This window comes from Actinia tenebrosa, unplaced genomic scaffold (genome assembly GCF_029948245.1).
Source record: "Actinia tenebrosa isolate PJP-AT-01 unplaced genomic scaffold, QUT_ActTen_1.0 PGA_scaffold0__85_contigs__length_37466705, whole genome shotgun sequence".
NCBI classification, from domain to species: domain Eukaryota; kingdom Metazoa; phylum Cnidaria; class Anthozoa; order Actiniaria; family Actiniidae; genus Actinia; species Actinia tenebrosa.
The window spans coordinates 8224323-8248007 of record NW_028292569.1 but is presented as its reverse complement, the minus strand read 5'-3'; the positions used below and the strand labels follow the sequence as shown (position 1 = coordinate 8248007).

Genomic DNA, 23685 nt, shown 5'->3' with positions numbered 1-23685 from the left:
GCATTGCGGATCATATGCTGCCAAAGATCGAATATTTTCAAGCCTTCATCCTGAAATATTCAAATCATTCAGGAATTATTTGCCAATCTTTCATATACTTTTTATATTTGTTTGGTTGATTCTCATTTAGAGGCTGACTAAAGGTACCCGTCAAAATATTTTTCAATTCTATTCCGGTCCACTGCAAAGGTTCTTCTTTTCATCAAATGGTGCAAAGTACCTCTGACGTTCGAACCCACAATAATAAAAGTGCCTTCCACTTGATGGTTCAAGTCTGACAAGTCCAATTGTGAATTTTTGGAATATTTATTTGAAAAAGCTCTGAGAACTATATAGTGGAGGCGGAGTCGAGCCGGCTCACGAGACAGGTCAGCGTGCTTTTTCACTCTTTCAGACAGAAAATGGATTTGTAGAAAATTCTCTCGTCAAACGGCGACTTGGATCGAGAAAGGAGTGCTGAAACACTTCAGGATTTTAGTGGACTGACAATGTAAAAGATTCGCGGTTACACTCATGAAGTCCGTGGTTTTCAAACTATCAGAAGGTCGAGGGGAAATTCCATCTTATTTTCAGGTAAGCTTTTGTTGTGGGCGACTTGAAATATTTGTGTCTTTGGTCAAAGATTTCTTCATTTCTGCACCCACTACTTAAAGCTTAAATACGTGCTTCATTATAGCGTTTTGACTCTAAATCTATGTGTAATGATAGAAAAACTGTTCAAGCCAACGAGAATTTCCTTTTCGAAGATTTTACCGGCATTTATTCGACCTTAGTTTTTCCCATGCTTTTAGTGACTAAACTAGACGCCATTCAGGCAAAACTCATGCAATCGAATATAATAATAACAACTACATTTTATTTACGTTTATTCTTCTTCTTCTCCTAGAACAGATAGAATGTCGATAAAATATTAAGTCGGAGATAACATTTTAAAAACCGAAGGGGAATACATTCTGCAGACACACACGGCGCGCAGCAAAGTAATTGCACAAATGGTTCCAAATGGGTTAATTTTCCCATTTACCGGTTGAATTTTCAAGCCGAATATAAGACCTTTTTTAAACTGCTGTTTACATTATCTTAAGAAGACTTTCAGTATTTTTCATTCAGCTATTATGAATGAACGTAAGCAAAAGTCTGTGGAAAGTCACAACTTCCTCATTGAAAATGCTATAAAGATGTGCCACAATATATACTCTACTAGCGACAGTAGGTTAATATGATGTGTGACCTGTCCGAACCTGCAAAAATAAAAAGCGCTCAATCCGATCCTACTAAAGTCTCTTATCTAAATAATACAATCCGGACCGATTTCTTATAGTGTGATCTTCAAACATTTGAATAACGTCTATAGATCAAAGACTTTATTCTCTTTCTTTATAAGAACTGGTTTCCCGCACTGTGATAAATATGCAAAGATCGATGGATGTCTCAAGTGCAGGTGCAGTCGACTGATTGTAAAATCGTCCGCGAAGATTGGTTTCTGACTCAGTTCCATCACTATATCTCTACCTAAAGCAACTCTGTAGTCCAAGATACTACATAAATTTTGAAGAATATTTAAATATGTATTTATTTTGCTTGCACCCGCAGATCTAGTGGGAGGCTTTCGCAACATATCATAATGAATTCCATTCGCCTTAAGGTTTATGTAACATTTATATTTAGACTAATAAAGCTGTCTAGAAAATAGGTTAATGCTCTGGTAGATCTAAAATTAAATCTATTTATAAAGAAAAACTGAGCTAGTGATTTTATTTTACTAAAAGAGTTGTATTTCTTACAGAGAGAGATCTGCCGATAAATTATTAATGAAAAGTTGCTTTTTCATGTTGAATTTCGTTTTGTAGTTATACTAGTATTTATCCAGACACTAGTACTTTGCAGTCACTAATCAGCCTTTATTATTCATCCCGACAATCTAAGAAAATTGATTCCACTGGGAATTAACTTGCACTCAATACCCCTCTATATTGCACCTATAGCATTATAAAGATATAAGAAGCTTGCTCTCTTTCTTGACTGCAATGCAAGCGATCATTTTTGAAAGTTATTGATCCTACATTAATTAAATATTTCAATAAATGTAGTTTAGTTATTTTGATATTATCTGGAATCAAGTTTACATTTGTAAGCCAATCTCATAAAAACTGGCTATTTTAAAAAAAAATTGGACGTAGCAGTGAGGTGTCGAAGGACATCACTCAACCGTGAGCACTTCCAGTTTTTTTCAGGTCATTATTTCCTGAACTTTCTACTGTTTCAAAACCTCTAAAATGAAAAATTGAGTTCAAATCACACTGAGTGATCAAAATAAAGCTCAAAATAAAGCTTATTTCCAATCGATTGGCTCAATGGTCATGATTTATAGTGTGCTTTTAAAAATTGACGGAAAACTGAAGTGTTCATGGTTCGAGTTTCCTCACTGTAAATAACTTCTGTATGCAAATAAATTCATTTCTTATTGTCACAGGGTTTATTTTGACTGGTTAATATGCACAAGAACAGGATTGCATGTCTATGGCCTCTAATAAGTAGTTGTTGTCGACTGGTATAATATTCATTAATTATTTAGTGACTAGCATCTGGGTTTTAAGCACGTCTTGATATATCTGTAGGCTATGTATCATAGATACCAAATATCCATTTAGGTATACTAAAAAAATACAATTATGCCAGCAGTAGTGATAGCTAATTTCAATGTAATCTTGCTAGGTAAGCCCTATTCATGGAGAGAACAATGAGGAAAAAACGCAATTTCAGACCTTTAAATATATTGGCTGAGGAATAATTTTCAATGATTATTCCACTTTCCCATAATCAATTTATTTTTGGTCATTGTTTATACTATACAGACACTTAATGCATTGACGCATGTTAAAATGAGCATGTGTTATTTCCATATTTATTTTTTGGCAGAGAGGGGGTAGTGAGGTGTGAGGATGTCAGGCCCCCTACTAGTGGGGGTACCCATGGAATGCAATTTCTGTCACTTGTTGTAATTCATTCCTAACAGGGCCTTACTGTCGGTAATTCATTAAAGCAGTCTGTGGTTTGTCTTTTGTGGTTTGTTGTTTCTCTAAATGAAATTTATTCATTTAAACGTTTTTTAACTGAAACATTGTTTTGATTTTTTTTTACATTTTTGTCTCTCCAGTCCCCCTCTCCTTTTCTCACAGCACCGCTAAGCAGGCTAGTGGGTACCCTGAATTCAAAAATGTAGATATCTTGCTCCAGTGTTAATTAACCTACGACTGGAAATTAAGCACTCAGGCTCTAGAACCCATGGACTAGTTGGTGGGGCAGGCCCATCGCCAGGGGCGGTTCGATAGTTTAAATGACCTCCCTCTCCACCTTTGTAGGAGTTAAGCGCTATTTTAGTTATTCAAGAAATGGCCTAATTAATATTGGTAGAAAAATTGACCTCCCTTTTCAAGGCCCTAGTCACGGGCCTATGGGGAGTCTTAGAGTGGCTAAAGGCATTAAGTGCATGCTACAATGTTCTTATAATTTTTACAATTAAATTTTAGAGTGTTCAAGATACCCTTACCTACCCCTATGGAGGGTGAATGAGGAAATGCCTAACCTTATTCTTCCTGTCTATGCTAACTCATTCCTAGATATAGTCTTAAGAATTAAATATTTGTAGACCATGCAGTTTCTTGGTGAATGGTATGATTAATCATTCCTTGGTTGACATTTTCCCAGCCTAGATCTTGGGGTATCTCCTGGAAAGAGGGGTAGGGATGCCACAGGGAACCCAAATTTTGCACCTGTGAACTTGATAAGATTAAAATCATGTCGTGTAGTGCTTTTCCATCTTTCTGTAATTTCCTGGAAGTCAGGAAAGAATACCGTCCAATATGAATTTGTTCTTCCTCTACTCCCACTCCTTCAAACCGCCTACTCACTAGTCTTATTGGAAGAATAATCAATGATTAATTGTAGTGTATGTACATCACCTCTTGATCACTGATAAATCATCCATTGATCCGTATGATAAGTCATCCATTGATTGGCCTTTTCCTTTAGGCTGCCTCAAGCTCTAGGTCTGGGGAGAGGAATAGGGACTTCACAGGAATCCCAAGCACAGAGTGTATGTCCTCTCCCGTTATAAAATTTGTAGGCAAAAAAAGTTTCCCATCTCTTTAACTTTATAACCCCCTCTCCCCATTGTCCAGTTTTAAACCTACGGTGAGTACAGTATATTTGTAACATTGCAAATTAATTTTTACTGTCTACAAAGAGTAAACGTTTTGTTTATTATAATGGCTTCAGTCATAATTCGATAGTCCCCCCCCCCCTCTCCCCAAAGATTATTATTATTATTATTTCTGATTGTTCCTCAGATTCATTCTGTTGATTTGAAATACTTGGAAGTTTCGCGAAAAAACGAATTGCCAATTAATTTTAGTTGCCAAGCAACCGAACGATCAGATTACTACGTAACCCTTGGTGTTTGTCTCTCTTATCTTGAGGTTCGGTTTCTTACGTCCTTACTGGTTTAGCCGATTTTGAGTCCTGCTCTGTTATAGACAAATAAGCTTGATAACGGAGGTCGCGTAATCGAACAGATGGCTGTCTGTCTGTCTTGTGTACCAATATCAAACTTAATATTTATGGTTTTTTAGTTTGGCAGACTTTCAATAAGATATCCATTGCAATATTGAGTACGATTCTTAACATTTTCCATTTTATTGATGTTTAATGATATCTATAATACTTATTAATCTTACGGGGGAAAATTATAAAGTATAAAATTAGTTCCCAGACAAAAAAACATTGATCAGTATTCCAAGAGTTCTAATTACTTGTCGCATAATTTTGTTTATCCATTTACTACCGATAACTGAAATCTGTTAGACAAAAGTGACAGAAAGACGTCGTTAATTTTTTATCGATAAACGCTAGTTTTTCTCAAGTCGGTTCATCATTGCCTTTTATTTATTTATTTATTTATTTTTTTGTGAACGTTATGTTCTAGAAATCCGCGTCAGAAATCTGAAAAAAAACGCGGTTTAATACGGTTGGTTTTCTGTTTTAGTAAACTGAGAAAAAAAGAAAAAAACTGAGAAAGGTAAGTCGATATTCAAGACTTAAAAATAGGTTGGAAATTAACTTAGCTTGGAGTAAAATCTCTAGTCATTACCTGACTATAATTACTCTGTCGGAAATTGCCAGTTCAGAGTTAAATCTCAAGTTTTAAATTGAAAAGAAAGCGTAATGAAAGTGGATTTTTTTGTATTATCCAATTTAATTTGTGCTTAAAAAAACTGCATTTACAAAGACGCGAATGCATTAATCACTTTACCATATTTTCTTTCCTCGTTTTATTGAAATTTTTTAACTTCGCAATCTCAGGTTACCTGATATCATTTTATATTCTTGTAGCCGGTGTTTGTAGTATCAGTGTCAGTCAAAAGGACATTACTCCCAAAAAAGCGACACATTTCTTTTTCTTTCTAATATTAAACCGGATTAATTCAGGGAAGAAGTTGTATTTCACAAGCATCGCAAAAAGTGAGTGTAGGACTTAAGTTTATGCCTTCTGTATCTTGCGACGCCGGTTGTTAGTATGGTAAGTATTACGACCAGAAAAATGGTTGGCTAACTGCATAATGAACAGCTTTGCCAGCCATTGGAAAATAGTACAAAATCAAAAATAAGTTTGCGCGTGGCGCTGTGCAAAATTGCATTTGCGCGCAATGTTGCATGCAATCGATAATGTGAGCCATGTCGCACGGCGTAATTTTTTGCACGCAACGTTCCTGATAAAGAACTTCTTCAGCAACATTGACCGGCAATATTGCGCGCAATGTTGTATCGTGTGCTCTCGCTTTTAGGCTTCTAAAAGACTCTCGTTATAATTTCCCAGCTAGACTCCGGCGAACCTCGAATCACGCAGTCATTCAGCATTAATATTCAACTTTTTTACAATAGAATCTATCCATTATTATGCAGTTATTTCATTCATTTAAGCAAAATAATCACAATTTATCAAAAATCTGGAAATGCATAGCTAAAAGGTTCAAGTTTGTTTGGTTGTAAAATATTCGGAATGGACGCTTGGGGCGGATAGTTAACAAATGAGCAAGGATGGCGTATTTTATGAAATGAGCGAGTAATATGCAATTGTAAACTTGTCATTAAGATAGAAAGTAATGAAATGCATGTAAAAAGAAATGGTATTTTCAGAATAAGAAAAAACATAGGTCTTATTTTCGAAAAATCTAAGTTTTTAAAACTAGTTTCTTACTCTTCTTCGAAGTTACATTTTTATTTCAAATTATACGACAACAAAAATTCTCAAACTTCAAATTGACAGTTAGACTTTATATGTAGTTTAGTTTATTGCGGAAAACCAGACGGCAGACTTCATGACAATCATACTTTGACTAAAAATTAGCTAAGACATTAAATATGTTTGAATATCTTAACTTCAAATAGGATTCAAGATGTAGTGATCCGCCATTGAGGGGATTCTTACTTAATTCAATGAAAATCGTAGCTTACTATTGCTACTTAAGATAATGTAGTCATGTGACCTAGTTGGACTATTGCGTGAAGTATGAGACGCGCACGTACAGTTATGAGAGTGCTTACGCCAAAGAAATGGTTTATCAAAATATATGGCCATTATGTGACAATACAGCTGACCGAATAATTATCGAACGTCTGGTTTTGTGATTATGGAAATATCTTTATTTTTTACATTTTAAAAAATTATTTCGTAGACGTAAAAAAGGGGGGAAATATTGTTTTAGTTTTTGTATCAAAGGTTGTAATGGTTTTACAGGGCAATATGAGATGGCCGCCCCAGCGCTTTGATCTCCGGCGATTAATAATTTCATCAACTACGATATGTGACGCACCATTCGCTATGCAGCAGTCTTTGAAAATGAATGAAATATTTATTGTGTTCAAACCAAGAAAACAATTCTTTGTAGCTGGAGCTTATACTCGATGGACGACCTAGCGAGCGGTTTTTGTACATACGCATGTGTGTGTCATCAGGCCTTGCAACCCCTGCTAAGCTACTCTTTCATTCACGGGTCAGTAGAAAAGCGTAGCAACCCTAATATAGTTGGCCACTCGTTCGCGTGTAGAATAACACCAAACAGATGTGATGTGATTTTGTGTCTCATACATTGCATTCTCTTGTGGTTTCCAGATAAAAAAGTGTGAGTTTTCCACGGCCGAGGAGCGACTGGACTTAACTCTCTATGCTTATCAGAAGGTGAGCTGTTCTCAACGGGAAGTTGCGGAATCAAAGAATGATGTGTACTTGAAGAATGCTTTCTAGTCTTCGGCGCTGACCACCATCCATGCTTCGTTGCTTCCGTGTTATAATCCATGGCCATTTTCTTTTCTTGTAGGCTTCGAGTTTCATTGTTTTTTTGGTTTTATGATTTCTTCAATCTTCGAAACTGTAAGTATTCAGTATTTAAAGATATTCTTTGTGCGACTTAGCTATAGCCAGCGAGCTCCTATGTAATATCATTGCAAATTCTTTCAAAGCGCAACAAAGCAAATCTAAAGCCTTTCGTACAGCTCGATGAATCGTTTTGTATTCTTCTATTCAATCCATTTTACTAGATAAAATCTACACTGAAATCTTCTCCAGAAAAGAAAAAACATTAATAGAATTTCTGACATTATGAAACCTTTTTTTGTCATTTCCAAGAAGTGTTGCAACCGAAAAATTATGGACAAGTGAAATTCAATTTACGTAGACATGACCAAGATAATCAAGAAAAACTCTCTCAGACATCATCTTGTTATTTGATATGCTAATTCGTAGCCGAAACTTGCGTAAAATTCATGTATTCATTCTACGTCTTGAGGTTTTCTGTCTATGAAATGTAGGTTTATTTGAATCTATTAATTATCAAGTAGTAAAGTCAAGGTGAGCGGGCGCAGTAGATCGTTTTTTTCGGCGCTCAATTTACTCTCATGGTTCTAGTGTATTTCATTATCATTTCGAGTCGAAAGCAATTCTAAAAGAAACAAAATAAATAAATTTTGCATCCAAAAAATATTTTCGTTGCTTTTTGTCTGGAAACTATTTGTAGTAAAATTGACAAAGCTGGATGATATTGACTTTTCTTTACTATTTGACGTTAGTGAATTTTCATCGCTTTGTCTAGTGATTCATCCATTGATACCGCGGATCGCATCTGTACACTACGTTTTAAAATAGCTGGTAATGTATTGTCCAGGCGTTTTGTCGTGGAGTCTTTTGTCAATCGCTGCTCTTCTATAGCTTTTTCTGCTCCCTCTTAGAGCATATTCTTGTACTTTGGTTGTCAGCAGTGCGCAGAAGCGGGTAACGACCACAGTGCACTGACTTAGCGCCGTTGCAATTTTCGTTTCTTTCAGATTTATATCTTTCTTTTAAGTTTCTATTTCTCGTTTTACAATCATTTTTGTTTCAATGCAAACTCAAAAGCGCCACTTATTGTGAAAGCGCATAAAACCAAACGAAAAGTCAAAAGTGATTCAAACAGAAACGTTAAAAAAAGGAGAGCAAGAAAATGGAGGCTTTGAAAACAACGTATTTACAACTATAAAATGCTATTCCTCTGCAACTCTGTCTCATAGGGAAGTTGTTACTATGACCTCAAGCTATATTATTGTATCTCTGGTAATAAATAATAATTTTATTACTTATATAGCACAAAAATTCATTAAAATATATGATCTAATGCGCTTTACAATCTTTACAATCATTAAGAATCAAAACCGACTAAAACTATATCTAAAATCATGTAGTCCTATTTATAGTATTTACATATCTCAAATCATGTAGTCCTATATGTAGTGCAAATCAGAATCCTAGTAACAAATATATATTTATTTATTCTTATTATTTATTTTATGTGTTTTATTTCGGCAGTTTGCGTGAGATTTTCGATCTTCCGGTTAAAGTTCCAGTCGGCTGAACCTCTGCCCGTTAGTTTCCGCTCGCGAACGGAGTCGTCGTCGGTTGAACTTGAATTACGGTCATTTTTCTCCTTCGTTTTCGTCTTTTCCCTTCTTTAGTTTCTATCTTTTCTCACAAGAATATAATAAATTATCTGTCAAAGTATGACACCCCAGCAAACTACGGATAAAACGCAAGAGAAAGATTCGGACGTTTTCACTTTGTTGCCCAGTCACATACAGAAGAGAACATCTCGAATCATCTCGAATAGCACAGTCTATTCTAATGTACTTAGTACAAGCCTTTCTGTAGTATAAATTTCTCCACCTTTCTTATCCAAAGGTTGCTCTGACACGGGAGCTCATGCCATTGTGGGAAATCACGTGACTATTGTTCTTTTTTCTTTATTCGGGTTTGTCGCAGTTTTTGATAGTCATTACTGTTCCATTCATAATGAACAGGTTATTTTTTAAATGCACAGTATGCCGTATTCATAGATCAATTGTGACGTAATACAGTTCATATCCGTACAATACCTCGTTTTACAGTTCCGATCAGTGACCACGAATAATAGTTTCATGTCGAGGTTGGAGTTTCCGCTCATAGCAAAACTATACTTTTGATCATACGCGGCAACTCCAGCCTCTGCTTGGAACTAGATATTATTTGTGGTCACTGAACGGAATCTTAAAATGGAGTTTTGCCATACCTTTTCCACTGGTTAGAATAGAGAGACTTAAGTAAGTCATATAGGGCTATGATATATCATAGTACATATCACAATCAACAGGTTATTATTGCATGTTCATTGTTCGTTGTGACGTAATCCCTTTACATCGGTATATTTGCCATACCTTTTCCACTGATTAGAATAAAGAGACTAAGTAAGTCATATAATGTATCATACATATCACAATCAACAGGTTATTATTGCATGTTCATTGTTCGTTGTGACGTAATACCGTTTACATCGGTATATTTGCCATACCTTTTCCACTGGTTAGAATATAAAGACCCATCATTTCCTGCAGATTTGATGTGTTTTCTTAGCCATCGTTCTCAAGTGTCAGGTTAAGCCTTGTGTCAAGAGTACATTTTTACAGTACTCGAACACAAAAAAGATTTCTTGCATTCCACAGTTGACCAATAGCTTAACCGCAAAACATTACAGGATTATTGATCGCTTGCCACTCCTTGTTTCTTGACGATACTTGACACTTAGTTCACCGATCTGAATACAAAATGGATTCCATGGATTTAGTTCTAGAGGAGAACTCAAAACCCTTTTAAATGGCTTTGTTTGCTGTGCCCTATTGTTACTAGTAACTCAAATTTCATGGTTCATAATCCCGCAGAGCACTCTCGTGCTTGGGATACTTTCAAATATGAGCCCATAGCTAGAACAGCGCTAAACTAACGTATATGAGTAGCCATTAATAAGCGCATGAATTGATAAAAATCTGCACTGAGAATTACTCATATTACATTTAACTCATATTATTATAAGTCAGGTAAAAAGCTTTAAGAAAAAACTTTTGCACAATTTATAAGCTAATGGTTTATTTTTTAATTAGTTAATTGTCCCCAAGGGGTTTGAAAAAAATAATGGCCTTTTGTACTAGATATGTATGAGTACAATAGCTTATTAATCTAACTGCTTTTTGGCGTTTGATATGCCTTTGATAACAGCTGGATAATGTTGAAAAGTCTAACTTAGGAGCTAGCGAATGTGTTAAAAATAGCTTCAAGGTTTTGAAATATGATAACTACCACTCTGGAGAATTAAGTATCTTCCGTGTCTTTGAAAGATTGAAATCAAATATCTAGTCTAGCGTCTGTGCAGACCGTTTCCTTTGTCATTAAAATCCTTTGTAGTCAGAATTAAGCAATAAAAAATAAATTCGATGCAATATTTGCGGCCAAGCATCCTCATTGCACTCCAGGATTCTTTGTGCGTCTTGAACATGATACTCCAAAACCGGCTTCTAAGTCAATATCCAGTGACAGCTCGTTCAGGTTGTCATGGATTCTATTAAATTGTTGGCCAAAGGTTTTGTAGTGGTCTGTGATTGGTCCATGATGACCTTTGTTTGCGACTATTGTTCGCACGGCTGTGCATCGATCGTTTCCTTTGAGACTCGTGAGTAGAGCCGATTTGTGATGGAGGCCGCTTTGTTTGGCTTGTTAGTTTCGCAAACATGTGTAAAAGGTTTGATATTTTTATGAAGATATTTTGGCTGGTATTTCGTTGATATTCCCCGCTATAAGTCCCGTGGATCTCATGATATGATTCTTCACAGGTTCCGTAAAAGTATGATGTGGAAAATCGCGTGGATTTACCTGACGATCTCTCTACTTAGAATAGGTAAGTTTTTAAAATTATCGCATGTAAACAACGGTTTATAGATTGAATGTCTTAAACTGTTGTTTTTGAGTTGTTTTCTTTGTCCTTTTTTCCGCGAGTACGCGATTTTGATAAAGTTAGAGTAGTTTCCTTGTGATCTAGCGTTAGAGCCATCAAGGGCCCGACGTCCGGATAAATATAGATCACTGTTTTATCCTACATGACAAACGAATCCAATCCCTTGTTAGATGTTCTTCATCTGACCATCTAACCAATTCTTCCCGCCGAGAGATTTGTAAAGTTTTGGCAATGATATTTTTAAGTGAAACTGTGAGTGTGTAGTGTTTGCGTGAACTAACCAAGTTGTCATATACTTGCCGTCGTTCTTCGCGAATAACGCAACATGATACGACATAATTTATTCTCTTTCGGACTCTACTTTAGTGATCTCACTCAAGTATCCTCGCATGATATTAATTGACAAGAACAGATAAACTACCAAATCTGAAACAATTTCTATGATCTACTCTTAATATTTTTTGATTTTTGGTATGTTGTATACGAATGGTCAAAGTATACAGTCAACTTAAATAGCTGTGAGCAGTTTGATGAGTTGGAGATGACTCATCGACAGACTAAATAAATATTCATCCATATACGATCTATCTGCATTTTGTTGAATATAATTTGTATAAAAGTAGAGTTAGAAAATTGTTTATAAGTCGCGCGTAGTGCGTGTGTCTGGCGCGGCCCAGTATTTGTAACATTCATGGCCGAGTTCATCTTCTTCATCACTGAGAATTTCTGTTTCCCAACAGGCGCTCAAGGAGAAGAGAGCTCTCGTGTAATCGATGTCAAATCAGGCTCAGACGTCGTTTTAGAATGCAACGTAGCCAGCAGCAATAACGTCGAACTTATCAACTGGAGGCTTAACAATTCCAAAACTGCATTTTTCGTTAAATTCATGAATTTCAAGCCTTTTATATCAGACCAATTTACAGGGCGGCTGCATATTGTCAATCAGTCCGCCATTCTTATTTCTCGAGTAAGTCAGAAAGATTCAGGGATATATCGATGTAGAACAATGATGACTTCTACCTCGGGTGGAGCTGGGGTATTTGAGCAAGGAATTCCAATAAAACTTAACGTCCAAGGTAAGTTAAATGTAGTTATAGTCGTTATATTCTCGTGACAAGGTGTGATCAATTTCGCGGGTACCAAATCAAGCCTAATCGAGCGTATTCTAAAAGAAAGCTTCGCCTATAAAATAAGACGATCTTCGATTCGGATTTAACTGGAAAAATATTCCGTGCGCTAGTATAAAAAGTTTTTCAAAGATTCTCTTGAAATATTAGCACTGCCGGGGGTTACTGCACCCTTAAATATCGACAGGGAAGGAAGCAAGAGAGGGAGGGATGGAGGATCAGTGGGTGGTCTGTCGTCTAGATGTAATCTAACAATCTCTACATGTACTTGTATTTCTTGACTTGTCCTTCTTATGTCTCTACTAACTAAATCCATTCTTATCTGTAGTCAGAGTAAAGTAATTTTTGATCAAACTGACCAAAAATATCACATGTTATCTTTATTACTCAGTGATCACTTCACTTCGATTCCCATCCTAATATATTATCACGATTACCCGTTTGGGAATCTGCTTAGTATCTTGTTGTTTATCTCTGCGCTATCTTTACTCATTTCAAGGTTATTCGTTAGTTTTCTTACAGCATCAGAAGATTCTTAATTTCTTTATCTCGCCATTGTTTTTTGTTTTTATTTTGAATGGAACCAGCAACCCTGAACGAATATTACTTCGATAAATAGCAGCATCGGGGCTACAGTTAAATACTTTTACTTCATATTAAGTTGAAAAGGAACGAAATTCTATTAGCACTTTGGAATTGGATTGTTTTTCCGTATCTACATTAGCTGTGGATAGCTCTTCTGCGTAAGAAATCCTTGGGGGACATGGTTTAGTGATTTTGTCGATTACGATACCCGAATATTGGCTGACAATAATTTATTCTAAAGCCACACTTAATAAATGTAATCCATGTTTTGTTAAGTTGGTGCTAGCTATATTTTCTCTCTAAACTGGTTCATTAGTTTCTTCATACTTTGGTAAATAACCTTTTTGGCTTCATCTTTTAATTTTCTTTGTACTATCAAACCAAGTAAATATTGGCCACTATTATGTCAACAAACCATCACTGGTTATTTAGAATGTCTTTCTTTTTAGAATTTTATCAAAGCTTTCTAATCAAAACAGAATCATTCAAACAAAATTTACCACATTTGGTTGTGTTTTCAAAGTGTTTTGTTTGTAAAATCGTTCTCAAAACGTTTCTGTGCCCCGAGAAATGAATCATCAGAGGTACATGTTTACATAAATTGATGTTCGGAGATATAAAGACCCATTGGTTTCATTAGATTTAGCTGTCAATCTATTACCATAGCAACCATGTACAGTTTCTATTTTGCGACTTTCGAAAATAACTTCTTGTCAACTAAAGCTAGTAGTGTTTGCTTTTCAACAGTGCCCCCAGCGGTGTTTACACTATAAAAGCATACAATTTGACTAATCGGATCTAGACTAAGCTCGCTGCTTGTAAATGACGAAATATATCAAAGTTGTAAGCTAAAGTACATAAAACTAGTCCTCTCCCCCATATATTCAGTTTTACTTACCCCTCCCCCCTCCAATGTCGTTGCTGACACCATTTTCTCAAAGCAAACTTCATGCATTGTATTTTATCGATTCAAGCATTTATTACAAAAAAAATTAACATTACGAACCGTTTTAAAGTACGTTTTCAAATACAAGTGTTTCTGCAAAACTTTAAAAGGTGCCAAGTTTGTTGAATTTGCGATACTTTGCAGAAGACAATAATCAATATCGTGACAGGTTTTGCGAGTGTTTGGTGCAGTTCTTGTTATTGATGTTCCATTTTGTGTGTCTTGGCACGTGGGACGCCAAACAGCGTGCCAACACTTTAGATAGAACCTTGCAAACGACTCAAATGTCGTAAATATGTCTGCGGTCGGGATAATGATTCAAGCCTTAAACGGCCGTTTTTTTAAGTGGTCTATGTGCGACGCTTTGGTCTTTGGTTGGATCAAAAAAAGTTTTTCAAAGTTTTTGATATTTTTATCTGACCTATGTGGCATAAAGATCACAAAGGTTGTTATCACATAATGTAGTACGATAATTACGTGATTCTAATGCTTTATCTATCGCGAATTGTGGTATTTAACTCTTATGAACTTCATTCCTAGGTGTTGATTTGTTTTAGGCGCTAATTCGTAACTTGTTTTTTTGTTCTATTTGTACCTCTCAAATTGTCATTAACCAACATCAGTTCAACATCCATTCTTCCATAAACTTCCAACGGAGAGGGTAAGCTTGTTTGAAGACTCGTCCATTAATCTTGAATGTCGTGTCGGGGGAATTCCTAAGCCTAGAATTGAATGGATTCGACTGGATAATGAGCTACCATTGCAAAGAACGACGTATAATCCATCTGGTTGGTTGACTATCAATGGAGCAAAAGCATCAGACGCTGGCCGTTACATGTGCTCTGCAACCAACGTAGTTGGCACTATCGACTTTGAGTTCGACGTTGAAGTCAAACGTAAGACCTCTTTGGAAAACAATGTCATTCACATCATTTTTGAACTCTTCGAATTCCATTTATTTTCGATTAAAACAGACGACGCTTTTGGATTTTTGTTTGCAGCTTTTGTTTTATTTTTGTTTTTTCATTTTCCTTTTTAAAACCATTGATGATAGTCCACTAAGCATTAATGTAATCTTCTCATGCTGTAAAAGGGATATTAGCTATAATAGTATGCTTTCCGTCAAATATGCGGGCTATTATTCTTAAATTATTTTTGTTATTAATATCTCTGGCTCCAAGTTCGACGCTGCTGCTCTTCCTTTTAAACACGAATGCCTTTTTGTTTCGGTTCTATTTTTAATTTTGCTTGGCCTTTCAGTTTATTTTAGATTTTGTCATTGATGTTTTTTCTTCATTTCTTCTTTCCTTTCTCTCATTCTTTTTGTCTCTTTACTTCCTTCCCTCTTTTCTTACTTTCATTCTCATTATACAAATATTTCTAATTCATACTCAGATTCTCGCTCATCACATTCTTCATATTCATTATGTTTCATTACATTATCTCGAGACCAAATAATTGGACGAAAAATGCCGAATTATGTGAGTCAAAAAATTAATGGCGGACGAAAATAAATCGTAAAATTTTGGCCCTTTCCTTTCGAATATCAGAAAGATATTTCAGTGAGTGATTCTTAATGTATTCAAGATTATTTCAGCAAAGTTCCAGCTCGAATGAAAGAGTTTTAATTTTGGAGCGATTTTCGTCCAAGTAGCAATTTAAAGTCAGATCAATCAGAATATCAGATGATGAATAGATAAACGATTTTCGAATGAATCAGCATGAATAAATGATGCAAGATTTAGGTTAAGTAACTTAAAAGATAACGATAAAAGTAAACTAAAGTAAGATTAATTAAAATAAAATAAAACTATTCTACTAAATCCTTTTTATGCCTGCCGACAGTGTTTTTACCAAACATACATTATTAGCCATTCCGAGATTGAGATGGGGAAAAAACCAGGTCGAATTGGCTTTGCAGTGCATGCACATTTGGGGACTATTTTAGGGGACATATTTCCAAGATGGCGTCTATTTCCTCCTCTAAAACAACCCCACAATGCACTGCAATGACAACTCGACCCAGTTTTTTCCTCAACCTGCGAATGGCTCATACACGTAATAAAAACCAGGTTATATATAAATAGTGCGTAGGAAGCAAAGTATTGTACAATAGGCAAATGAATGGTAGATGCATGTCTTGAGGTTCTAAGATGCATGTCTCTAAGACGGTGCATATGTTTTGGAAGAAGCGAGGGAAAGTTGATTTGTTAAGGATAGTGGAAATGACCCCATCCCACTGCGAAATCCTTTATACGCCTCAGGTAGTTCACCGGAATTTATATCACACCCAAATGTGCGGCAATTCACAATGCAGTATTTGATGACTTTTTTTTTGTGAATAGCTGTTGTAACTGGATAATGTGACTCAGACATAAGCAGCATGGCTCGGTTAAAAATATCATGTTATTTCCCTTAAAGTAGATATTATTTGCGTAAGTCTGGTTCGGAAATGACGCAAAACAGCGACGGAAGCCAGTAGGCTATCACGTCCAGTTCAAATACTTCTCTTATCAAAAACCTATTAAATACTATTTGAATTGAATTTGACCTCGCGTGACGTCACTGCAAGCCTGACCTCAACAAACCAGACACTTCTCAAAATCCGTACTATTATTCTTGTTCAATCTTAAATCACAATTTGGAGTTTTCCTTCATGTCCGGACGGAGAATACTTTCGTTTCTCATCGTAATTACGGTATTTCATTCGCAAGGTAAGCGTTACAAAGTATTGCGAGCTTTAAATAAAGGAATATTAAAATAAAATGATACAATCCCGTCTGATATAGCATGACAATACTTTTAATAGTGTTTATTCCAATCATATCAATATTCTGTTACGAAATCTAATTGATCAATTTACGCTCGGAACGATTGAAATTGTCGCTTCGTATTTTTAACTTTATGCAAAACCGAAGATATAAAAGAGAAGTTCATAATAGATAATTTAATCATAAAAGATTGTCCCGATTTTTAGCGTGCGGTTCTGTTTTGGTTGAAAGTGGTGATAAATTGATATTATCCAAATTATTATCCAGTCCGGCCCTGAATATTTGCTTTGCCGTCGGCCCAAGACTCGCATGTTTGAATTAGGTTGTTTTCGTGTTTAAATAATGCCATTTTATGACTTGTAAATGGAAGGGCACAGAGTGGTCAGACAAATTGAGCCTTCACCATGCTTTGTAATACTGAACTCTATTCCTGGTCTTTTTCATTTCTTTTAAAGTTTCATTTGTTCACTCTGTCTCATTTCCCATTCTCACGTTCATTTTACTCTTTCCTTTCTCATGTCTTTAATTTCTTTGTCAAGTTTTGCTTTTTATTTCAGCACAATTCACCATACCACACACATTATGCATTGATATCCATTACTTTGATTGCTCACTATGATTTGATACCTTGATATACCATGTGTGCACACCTATTGGATTACGTCATACTGTTGTCTATTGTATTTTAGGTATTCCTCAAGTTATTCCTTCAAATCGTAAAACCACGACCGAGGGTTTTCCAGCAGTCTTGGATTGTAACATAGATTCCAGCATCTCAACTACAAATGCACGGTTCATCTGGACTAAAGATGGGACGGACATTTCATCATCACCAAGCCCCGGAATTTCCTTGCTTGTTGGGGGGAAACTCTACATCAAAAACTGCAATAGAAAAGACTCGGGAGTTTATCTATGTACAGCCAGAACCCTTGATCCAACGGGATCCAGTATCCTTTCCTATCAAGGACAAAGCGTTTTCCTCGATGTTCAGTGTAAGAGAACAATGATATATCAGCTACAAGATAGATTGCATATGCACCATATATCCAATCCCTGAAAACGTTAACGCAAAGTTTTGTAGATTTGCTATCTACTGAGGTCTACTGAACTTACTAATTTGTTCAAAGTTGTGCACTTTCTTACAATATTTTTCACGGATATATGGAGTGTACTCTATAGTATTAAAACAAAGTACTCTTCTTGTGCTTGCTTTCTGATTGGCTATTACGCAGGGTAGATTTCGTAAGACTTCGAAATCACACCATCACGGCACGGAATAGACGATATCCTTTGAAGCAATCAAATTAAAATGCCCTGAGTTTTTCACAAAAGATTTCAGTGTTATATAGGTCTATCAGTGATAGGTCACTAAACGAGACAAAAAGTGCCAAAGGCCAGTAAATTGGCAAATGTTTGTTTGTACCAAAACCAGTGTGCTATGTACCCTTATCGAGAGTGACTTAAATTATAAAGATTGCATTTCTGTATCCCTGGCTCCAGAGGTCCTATTTTGCTTCTTGTGGTTGTAACGAGCGAGGAAGCGAGCGACTTCAAAACAATCAAACGCCGGAGAGAGAATAAATGACCTTTAGAACCCAGGGTAGCATTCCTGGGGCTACTCATATTCACCTAATTCGTTTTATTCTTTTAGACAACATATCATTATAGCTGTATTTCTTTGCTTAACAGTAACGCTTGACAATTGATTAATTAAGGAAATGTCACTGCATCCAAGAGAACATTTTCGCTTTATCCAAAGGAATATAGCTTTTATTAGTTGTAGAGATTGCGAGACCGATCTTCATGTTAAAATTTTTTTTTGTACAGTCCCTCCAGATATCATTCTCATTGAGGACGTAGTTTCAGCCGCTCAAGGCTCAGATGCAAGATTACCCTGCGTATCCAAAGCCAATCCTGGTACAGTATCAACCACATGGTCACTTGCTGGACAGGTACTCAAAAAGCCCAAGTATGAAATACTTCAAGAAGGGACTCTTCTTGTACGATCGATAAAGACATCAGATGCGGGGACTTACACTTGCACACCATCAAACTCTATTGGAAAAGGGAATTCGAAGTCTACAAGGCTTGTCATTACGAGTAAGTGTTGAATAATCGATCATTTTAGTGCTTAAAATTGTAGGCAATGAAGGGAATAATTCGTAATTCTTAATTTAGTAATAACTTTTTTGGGCATAAACATTCCATTACATACAGGGTTCGTGCTACTCCTTGAAATCCTTGAAAAGTCCTTGAATTGAAAACACGTTTTAAAGGGCGCTTGAAAAGGCCCTTGAAAATAGGGGGAAACGCCAAAACTCCTGGGCCCGGTTGTTCAAAGCCCGATTAGTGCTAATCCTGGGTTAATTCTTAATAAGACCTATAGAGTTAATCCTGGATTAGCGCTAATCCAGCTTTGAACAATCCGGCCCTGGAATACTCCTTGGATTTAATGCAAACTTAATGTTATTTCTAACTTACCTTTTAAAATAAATAACGGTTAAAATTGATTGAAGAGTTTCTGGTTGCTTGTTTACTAGTTAGTTGCGTGTCATGCTCGTTTTTTATCTAAGCTAGTGGCCCCGGCTGAATTAGCCAACCACGTTCTAATACATAAAAATTTGTCCTTGAAAATCGAATTTTTTATGCTTGAAAAGTCCTTGAATTTTGTAACGAGAATGTAGCACGAACCCTGTACATAGTTTCATTAAAATACCCTCAAATAAGAAGGTACTTTAATTCCAGCCAATGCTCTACTTTCCAATAACTTGAATATTACCTCCATTAAGCGGTGGTCTTCCGGTTTTTCCGCCAAAGTAATAGGCAGCACTCGACGACGCAGACACTTAATGTACAAAATCTCCAGTTTTCTTTTTAACTTGGAAATATATTAAAGGTCTTGCTTTTTTATGATAAAAGTAAGTTTACAATTCGGACTCTAAAGAGTACGATTTGGGATTTAATTGTACTCCTCTTGTCCAATCAGAATCGAGTAATTATAAGTTAAAAAATACCTGACAATTGTCTTTCTTCTCCAGTTGTCCCACGTTTCACGCGAGTGCCACAAAGCGTCGAACAAATTCGCGTCGGTAAGACGATAAGTCTGGTCTGCGATGCTGTATCTAATAGAGGGTTACCAGTGCAGTTGACATGGATACGTGTCAATGGGCCACTACCTGTGGGCCGGTCTAAAGTGGACGGTGGCCGCATAACTATTACTGATATCCAGCGTGATGATTATGGAGAATACGCTTGTCTTGCATCAACTAAAGAAGGAACGGCGAAGCACTCCACTACTGTAACAGTAATCTGTGAGTATCATGCTTTCAATTAGATGTGCTTCCTTTTTTCAGCAATAGCTGAATAAAATAGATATTATGAATGCATGCATATGAGATGCAATTGAGACAACAAGCATTGTGTCACCCCCTATACTGAGCCTTATGCATGATTCTTCAAACAAAATAATATCTTATTGCGGGCGCAACTGTAATAGCAGCTGTCCTCCGTTTACCCGTATTACGTCTTGATTCCAGACCAGCCAAAACCCACTTAGCAGCTCTATGCTTTTGAAATTTTCAAACAAGTTCAATTATACATTGTCTTATTTGGGTTTTAATCCTTTCAGCAACTCCTGGTGCACCTAATGTCACGGCGATTTCCAGGTCTGGTACAGCAGCCACCATCTCTTGGATACCTGGATATGACGGAGGCTATATACAGACCTTTGAACTTTGGTACAGAAAGGCATCAGACACTGACTTCCAGTGGAAATCCAATCGTAAACTGCCATCAAGCACGACGACCTACACTCTAAGTGATCTTGAGTTGGGTGTTAATTACTGGTTTGCTGTGCGTGGGGTCAATAGAGAGGGAGCTGGGGGCTTTAGCTTGCCCGCTCTTTATGACAAAAATGGACCACAAATAGTGCCATTTTTGCCTGGTAAGTTAAGGACAAAAACTTACTACATTTTCCTTAGTTTGCTGTTATTTGACAAATAGGCTTAAATATAAGATAAATGAATATATAATGATAATATTCCTACCATCCCTAGCCTACCATCATCATAATTGATTTTTCACAATATAAAGTTTCAATCTACTTTCACGACCACGACTACGAAAAGATAGTGAAAAATCTTTAATAGTCAAAAACTCGCTGTCGTACTCGTACTCGTCATCGGATCTAAAAGTCGACGCTCCCGATTCTCCACCAACATTTGCCAGAGTACTAACATACCGGTGCGAAGGTACCTAAGACAAGAGGGATCGTTCCTTCTATGGTTTTTATTCAAGTTTCCCTTTGACTACAACGTTGATCAAATCAGCATTTTTTCGAATATGGGCTCTTAACAATGTACAAAGTAAATCGTATGAACTGAAATGTGATTCATCCAAAAGACTTGGAAATCCTTTGTCTTTAGTAAGAGTTTCCAATGACAGCTTATCTTGTTGAATTTGTTTTCAGAAAAACCTCTTCCCCCAACCAACGTCATAGTCAACATTACATCTGAAGGTTATTATGTATCATGGGATCACGATCAAGTGCCAGGACGACCTTTAATAAAAAATTTCGTTCTTGAGTATCATAAGAAGAACTCCTCTGCTGCCTGGACAAGAGCAGACGAGATGGTCAATGGCGATCAAAGGGTCTATCTTCTTAGAGCTGATTTATTTGAACCTGAATCGGATTATGAATTCCGAGTGTATGCTTATGCTAAAAAGTTCAGTGAGCCTGCCTATGCTTCCAAGACATATGTGATAGGTAAGAATTTAATCTTATATTCATTTGTCTGAGACAAGCAAGGGAGAATGGTAACCTTCACGCGTAAACGTGGTTATTTGACTTGGTACAGATTTAGCATGATGACAGGGCCCCCTCACCAAATGTAATACCGATGGTACCGATGGTATATTTGGTGAAATATAGAATTGGTCTTCCTGTAGGAAAGCAATGCGCATGGGCAAATTTTCGAATTAGCAAATAGAGGCCCCTTTTTTTCGGTCCCTTTTCTATCTCTTATCGAACATGGAATTTCGTCAGCATATGATCCAAACTCAAGTGAAACCACGAGCGCAGCGAGTATGTATATGGAGTCTAGAAATTTAAAGGTTGTTCAATTCTGGTAGGAAAGATAGGAAGGTAGGAATTGTTTTCGCTTTTTCAAGTCTCTGTACACGTTCAATGCCTATGACACTCTCCAATCGTTTTCTAACGGTTTGTGTATTTTTTCAATAGCTCCGCCTGTCGTTAGTCAAAGAAAAACTGCCAATAACGTGATTCCTATCGTAGCTGGTGTCCTTGGGTCCATTGCTTTTATCCTACTGCTCTGTTTGTTGTGTTTCTGCTTTGTGCAATACAGTGCAAGAAAGAAACGTAAGTAGTTCATAAACTTGTTTTGCAAGTTTGAAAGATTACTGCTGACTCGATATCATCGAAAATATGTACTCACAATGTTTTTAAAAAATATGTTTTACACCAAATTGAAATATTGCGACCAATTTGAATAACTATTATTTTGGACTACTCCTTCACGCCAGCAGTATTCTTGGAGTACCACCAAGTGACCGAAAAATCCCTTGAGATATAAATAACACAGAAACAGCCGCCATCTTGGTTGAGCTAACATGAGAAGCTTAATGAGGAATGCTTCGTATAGTCAACCAACATGGCGGCTATGACGTTACATGCACCCCAAAAATTGCTTTTCCAATGTAGAGTGAGGACGTCTGGTCATCCACGGTATTAAGGAAGCGTTATTTAACATTTTCTTTTAAACTTCTATTTACAGCTGAAGACAAAGCGTCGAAAAAGGTTCATTTTCTTCTTCCAGACAGGTGAGGAACGTTATTCTTAATTTTCAATTGCAAACCCAATTAAGTGGGACTCGCCGAATGCTCTTCGGGCTAGTACATTATCCTATATAATCAGTACAGCCCTCAGGTTCGAAGTCCATACAACGCCTCAGCTCTGCAGAAGTCTGCTGGTTTGAAATACTGCCCAGGAACACGTTATTTAGAAGAGCTTTTTAATCCACTTGGGTCTCAGCCATTTCCCCCAATATAGAGGCTTTGCGCCATCACGTAATGACAACCTGGTCTAATCTGATTTACATGTGGAAAAAAAATCAGTTTACATGGGGGAAAAGGCTCCATTGTTGTGCCCGCTGTCATGGCTGCCATCACATGATGATGCAAAGCCTCTATTGATATGTTTTCTGTTCATATGTTACTGTGGCCACTTTCTAACCAAAAGCATTGCCCAGTCCCTGTACAAACAGTCCCAACCCCCACTCGTTTTTCAAAGGCTACTACTAATATTATCCATGATATTAAAGCTAAATTTTGTTTATGTTTAAATCTTTATTTTACGAGAGTAACATAATTAGCCTCTCATTTATCTAACGTATGGCCCTCGAAAACGAAAAAATAAAAACTTGAAAACTTAAAAAATATATACAAAAACTATACGATGCAAATGTAGATTAATGTTCTATTGATATTGTTAAACTATTGACGATCGAAATATATCTATATTTCTTTCCCTTTAAAAGTAAAAGCGATAAGAACAGTCTTCATATATTGAAAAACAGTATTAATTTGATTTGATAAAAAAAAGTGTTGCATAAGAGTACGAATTTCTAAGGCTATAGTTTGTTGAGCACTCGTTAATCAGACATTTATTAGCTAGATATATATTCACCAGATTTTGTCTTGGCCTCTTGACAGTGATTTTTACTCATTTGCTGCGTTTCGTAAAATATTCTTTCAACATTCTCAGAAAAAATTCTAATCTCCTTGAAGCTATGTAGTTTCCTTTATTAACTCCATTAAATAATATAAAAAGTGAACTGCCATTTGATAGATTATGCGAAGATTTATGTAGGCTGCCTTAATTAGCTTCGTACTTA

At 36.4% G+C, this 23685-nt stretch overlaps 1 protein-coding gene across 7 annotated transcripts in view; it reads left to right on the top strand.

Annotated features, from left to right (window-relative positions):
- Nucleotides 1–393: 393 nt before the first annotated feature.
- Nucleotides 394–23685, top strand: part of LOC116295512 (protein turtle homolog B) — a 29653-nt gene continuing 6361 nt past the window's right edge. For 2 of the 7 annotated variants that reach the window (XM_031703344.2, XM_031703343.2), the window contains exons 1-11: nt 11033–11132; nt 11224–11288; nt 12086–12421; nt 14627–14899; nt 17464–17766; nt 18602–18874; nt 19813–20085; nt 20403–20717; nt 21243–21539; nt 22014–22151; nt 22567–22612. In XM_031703344.2, the coding sequence (XP_031559204.2) occupies nt 11122–11132; nt 11224–11288; nt 12086–12421; nt 14627–14899; nt 17464–17766; nt 18602–18874; nt 19813–20085; nt 20403–20717; nt 21243–21539; nt 22014–22151; nt 22567–22612 (2330 nt within the window). In that variant the 5' untranslated portion in view covers nt 11033–11121. Of the gene's footprint in view, nt 574–6943; nt 7053–7085; nt 7238–7376; nt 7430–11032; nt 11133–11223; nt 11289–12085; nt 12422–14626; nt 14900–16580; nt 16718–17463; nt 17767–18601; nt 18875–19812; nt 20086–20402; nt 20718–21242; nt 21540–22013; nt 22152–22566; nt 22613–23685 lie in introns of those variants that run through there. The other 5 variants (XM_031703347.2, XM_031703348.2, XM_031703346.2 and 2 more) reach the window with 5 other exon arrangements.